Source organism: Podospora anserina, chromosome 6 (genome assembly GCF_000226545.1).
Source record: "Podospora anserina S mat+ genomic DNA chromosome 6, supercontig 2".
NCBI lineage: Eukaryota > Fungi > Ascomycota > Sordariomycetes > Sordariales > Podosporaceae > Podospora > Podospora anserina.
In genome coordinates this window covers 652,932-657,929 of record NW_001914857.1, presented here as the reverse complement: position 1 = coordinate 657,929, position 4,998 = coordinate 652,932, and the positions used below count along the sequence as shown (strand labels likewise).

General features: G+C 52.0%; 2 protein-coding genes across 2 annotated transcripts, besides 1 other annotated feature; one reads left to right on the top strand and one right to left on the bottom strand.

Annotated features, from left to right (window-relative positions):
- Positions 1-1,394: 1,394 nt before the first annotated feature.
- On the bottom strand, positions 1,395-1,886 carry PODANS_6_5350 (uncharacterized protein; the record flags this gene model as incomplete). The annotated part of the gene is made up of 2 exons (XM_001909996.1): positions 1,395-1,685; positions 1,767-1,886. 2 exons carry the CDS (start codon positions 1,884-1,886, stop codon positions 1,395-1,397), a joined length of 411 nt encoding a protein of 136 aa, XP_001910031.1.
- Positions 1,887-3,143: 1,257 nt separating this feature from the next.
- On the top strand, positions 3,144-4,131 carry PODANS_6_5340 (uncharacterized protein; the record flags this gene model as incomplete). The annotated part of the gene is made up of 2 exons (XM_001909995.1): positions 3,144-3,745; positions 3,831-4,131. The coding sequence occupies 2 exons, from the start codon at positions 3,144-3,146 to the stop codon at positions 4,129-4,131; spliced, it is 903 nt and encodes a 300-aa protein (XP_001910030.1).
- Positions 3,826-4,134: a repeat region (rgion duplique sur le chromosome 7).
- Positions 4,135-4,998: the final 864 nt, after the last annotated feature.

The following is a 4,998-nucleotide window of genomic DNA, read 5'->3' as shown; positions in this document are numbered from 1 at the left end:
GTATTGTTCAGAGTGTCAAACACTTGTTGGTGAATTTGAGCTGTTGTTGATGGTGAAATCATGGATTGTTTTGAGACCAGCCTCAAACGTGCGTGTGTGTGTGGTTCTCACGTACATCACATCACCATGATTTCAGTCTCATAACGTCACTACCATCCCGACCAACTCACCCAACCAACTCGTACTGTGCCCCCTCTACCAGCTGCTCTAACATTAACCACCATAAACAACCCCCCCCCCCCCCCCTAAGGAAATGCAACCCCAAGATGATATCGCAAACTTGTATGCATGTAGTCTCTGCCAGAAGAGAAGACCCAGCCAACCACCACCAGCCCACACCCATCAGCACGGCCGCCGCCAATCGTCGGCCCTCTCCTCGCAATATGCAACCATTCCAGATCTGAAAATCATGTACTCTGCCCCAAGCCATATCATGTCTCTTATCCGAGACACCACCACAGCTCTGACACCGTCCACCTCTAAAGATCATCGAGATAACACTCAAGATCAGCACCTTACGACTCTACACGGAAAACTGACCTCAGTAGTCCACACTCCGAATACCATGGACTTCCTTAAATCTGTCCAAATCTGGCCACTTGTCTACTGCTCCATCTCCTACTACAAGTGAAATCTCTCTTCACATGCAAGCATCATCTCCATCATGACCATCACCGCCCCCCATCCTTGATGACTTCACCCTTCAAACTCCACATACTATCTCTCTTCCAAACCGTGCCAGAGTCTCGAGCAAAAATCACACCACAATCTCACATCCAATCCCACACCCGCGTCCTGTCCGGCCAAAGCAACACAGTCCCTTCGCCGCTGTCAGCATCCATCATGGCTCTCCCCCATCCGATGACCCACCACAACCTCTATCCGTGACAAGGGCAGGGATAACACGCCTCAACGCGATGTGGAGTAAACACGGCATCTGGAATTCATGTTTTGACCTCGCGTCGCGGGGGACCAGAAACCCAACACTAAAAGACGCGTCACGTCAAAGAAGAAGAAAGAAAAAGTGTTGCCACCGCAGTCAGAGTCACACAAGGTCAAAGCAAGAGAGTGAAATCAACGCTGGCTCTTCAGCCACTGTGTGTAGTTTTTTCAGGCGTAGTTTATTATGCCCATCCATCTCCATTCTCGCCAAAGCCCGTGGGCAGATGCAAGAACTCGCGCGCGCGGGGTAATGTACAAATCAATCCCGAGTAAAGAAAACCACCGCAGTGAATAAAAAAAACCCAAGCACGAACGCCGTTGTGTCCCCCGTTAATTGCTGCCATGATGATTCCCTTCGTCAATCAAAGCATTCCCAGTGTGAAAAATAGTCATAAACCCGACCCCCAAACCCCAAAGCTAGCAGTAGCAGAACCCCATGGTGGGGAAAACGCTTAGTTGCGCTCACCACGGAGGCGGCGGGCAAGCTGGATGTCCTTGCTCTGGATGGTGACGCGCTTGGCGTGGATAGCGCACAGGTTGGTGTCCTCAAAGAGGGAGACGAGGTAAGACTCGACGGACTCCTGGAGAGCACCAATGGCGGAAGACTGGAAGCGGAGGTCGGACTTGAAGTCCTGGGCAATCTCGCGAACGAGACGCTGGAAGGGGAGCTTGCGGATGAGAAGCTCAGTCGACTTCTGGTAGCGACGAATCTCACGGAGAGCGACGGTACCGGGCTTATATCTCTGTAGGGCGATGATGGTTAGCATGATGTGTGATGGTGATGATGATGATGGTGACGATCAAGTCGAAGGAGAAAAACATACGTGAGGCTTCTTGACACCGCCAGTGGAGGGGGCGCTCTTGCGGGCAGCCTTGGAGGCGAGCTGCTTGCGGGGAGCCTTGCCACCGGTGGACTTGCGGGCGGTCTGCTTGGTGCGGGCCATTGCGACTTTGTTGTGATGTGTTGTTTGTTGATGGGAAAAGTTGATGGAGTTTGATGGAAAAGTCGCAAAGATGCGATGTGGATGATGGATTGATGGGCGGGGTGTGGAGTGAGTGAGTTGTGAGTTGAAAGGTGGAAGAGGGAGGTGGGGGGTGCGAGGTTTAAGTAGGCGCGGGCTGCAGGTCACGTTGGCGGCTGATTTGGGTTGATCAGCTCGATTGTGCCTGCTCTTTTTTGTGATGCGCAGCGGCCAAAACCGGGGTCTGTTGCAAGGGAAAATGGGGTCAGTTCTGGCAAGCGAAAACACGCCTGATTTTGGGGGGGATTTGGCAACAAAAATGCTGACGCTGTTGGTGCTGAATTTCTATTGGCCCAAAAACCTGCCACCAAGGCGCAATGGCCACCGGTGGGATCCTTGCACTAGACGTTGCCGCATTCACTCGCTTGGAAACCAACCACGCAGCGCGGGGACTGGTACGTACCTTGCCACAAAGAGATCCGCTGCTGGTAAGGCTGGATTTGATATCACAGATCTGAGATGACTGCCGAATTGATTGTTGGTTGCCCCGTCTGTGGATGGATTTTGACAGGAGAAAGGCGGCTGATGCCTAACATCAATAATTTGTGACTGTTGTCAAGTGAATGCAGTTGAGACTATGGATCTGCAGAGCTGTGACTGTGGCTGCCTTGAAACGTTCAGACAAAGAGAGAGGGTCTGGGAAAGGTTTGCAGCTCTGTTTTTGGCAAGAGCTTAGGCCTGGGCAGTGAATAGAGAGAGGACTTGATAGGTATCTGGCATCAAAGTGAATAACAGACAATTCGTTATCCAAGATTACGGTGGCATCACGAGGCTTCTCGAGCCTTCCTTCAGAGAGCAAAACCAGGCAACTAATATCATGATAGGAGTCATCACGAGCCTCAATGTCCACGGAAGGAAAGGACCGGGTGGCAACCCCGTATCTAGACCCTCGGTCATCAGGGAAAGTGAATACAACCGAGACACCTCGAGAGAAGTCAGGTCCCTATCTGGTACCGGCATTTGCCTGGCAGGGCTCAGCAGAGTGAGGAGTCGTCTCAAGTCACAGGCCCATCTACATCCACATGTCATTACGTACTGCCGGTGCCAAGTGTGCAGCGAGTCTCGGAAAAATACGACGGCATCCGCTTCGTGATCTGGGGATGGAACGGGTGGAAGCCTCTGGCATCGAGGCAATCACCTCGGGGGGAGCAGACTTGGGATGCGGGCCGCATCGGATCGATGGCTGATAAGGTGGTTCTGCCCCTCCTGCCGGTACGTATCCTGGGGAGATCCAAAAGACAAAAAATCAAATCTGGACTAGCGCCAGAGAAAAACAGGTGCTTCCCCTTCTCTGCAAGCTCTCGAAAATCGAGACGCGTCTTCCTCCCAGCCATCAGTCGAGAAACAGTTTCAAGGCGGGGTCAAACACGCAGTCCAAACACCTCACAAGGGTCCGTGTCTACCTCTAGGAATCCACAGGGCAGGCGCGTCGGGTGTTCCCCAAAAAATCAGGCCAAGCCAAAAATCAAATCGGACCTTGACCCATGTCTCTCTCCCTGCTGCCCAAAAAAAAATAAGCCTACCCAGAAAATCAGATCACTGATCCTGATTGGATTGATTCCACGCGCACCCAAAGCCGTGCATGCCGCTCCCGCCTTGCCTTACTTAAAGCCCGCCCTCTTCCCCACGTTTTCACCTTCCCACCACTCAATCCATCACAACCTCTTTCTCCCACCCAACTTCACAACTTTTTGGTGTCGCGTCTTCAGCCTCACCAATCTTCCCAAGACCTTTACCCACTTTCACATCTTCACCAACACAACCCGTCATCATGACTGGACGTAAGTTGCCATCCCCATCCCCATCATCATCATCATCATCATCATCACCATCTCGACCAGCAATACTAACCTTCCCCAACACAGGCGGCAAAGGCGGCAAGGGCCTCGGAAAGGGCGGTGCCAAGCGCCACAGAAAGATTCTTCGCGACAACATCCAGGGCATCACCAAGCCCGCCATCCGCCGTCTCGCCCGTCGTGGCGGTGTGAAGCGTATCTCGGCCATGATCTACGAGGAGACCCGCGGCGTCCTCAAGTCCTTCCTCGAGGGCGTCATCCGTGACGCCGTCACCTACACCGAGCACGCCAAGCGCAAGACCGTCACATCCCTCGACGTTGTCTACGCCCTCAAGAGACAAGGCCGCACCCTCTACGGTTTCGGTGGTTAAACAATCACTGGGAAGTCGTTTACGATTTGCATTTCATGACGGGTTCTTATCACTTATTACTGGGCGCTGCGTTTTTTTCCTGTTTTACACATTTGGGGCAAATACTCTGGGACAATTGGGATTTTATTTTTTTCCTCGCGTTTTTTATGATGGGCGGTGGCGGCGATGGTGTACCATATGGGACGAGGAGAAGGGGGGAGATTGAGTTAGTAGCATCTCTTTGATGTGAAAGCGGAATACCAAACAACATTACAAATCACTTTTTGCTGTGCCATTTGCTTCGTGACCGTGGCTGCTCTTCTTAACTTTGCAATTCCTGGCGCGCCTCTCTTGTGTTGATCCATGCCATGGTCGCGACGCGTTGGATCCTTGACTTGTTGATGGTGGGGGTTTGTGGGTTTGGGATGGGCTCCACATGCGCGTTGCTGTCTGATCTTTGTGCCTGGACCTTTTGAGATTTGGGGAACTTGGTTGAGTTTCTGCTGTGGAAAGAAGAGCAGGCGCAACCCTTCTGGAGTGACTCGTGTGCAAGAAATCAGGGCATCATTTCACATATTGATTTTGCAGTCTTGTTCTACTTATGAAGGGGCAGATGATATCACGAAGAAAATGGATGTTTGCTGGCTGCTGCTGCTGCCCACCTGCCTGGGCGGTTGTCTTGCAAATCCTTTGTCTGATCTGCTGATGCGGAATATTAAGCCCTCCGTTTTGTTCGGTCTGATGCTCTGCGGCTGTTGGGAGTTGTGCTGATTTTTGTGTGAGAGAGAAGTGTGATGTTGTTGTGTAGCCATGATGTAATTGGTTGGATTGGGGGGAATAGGTGGGGCTGATAGGTGTGTCAGGAGGACTTCATCAGAGGTGTTGGAT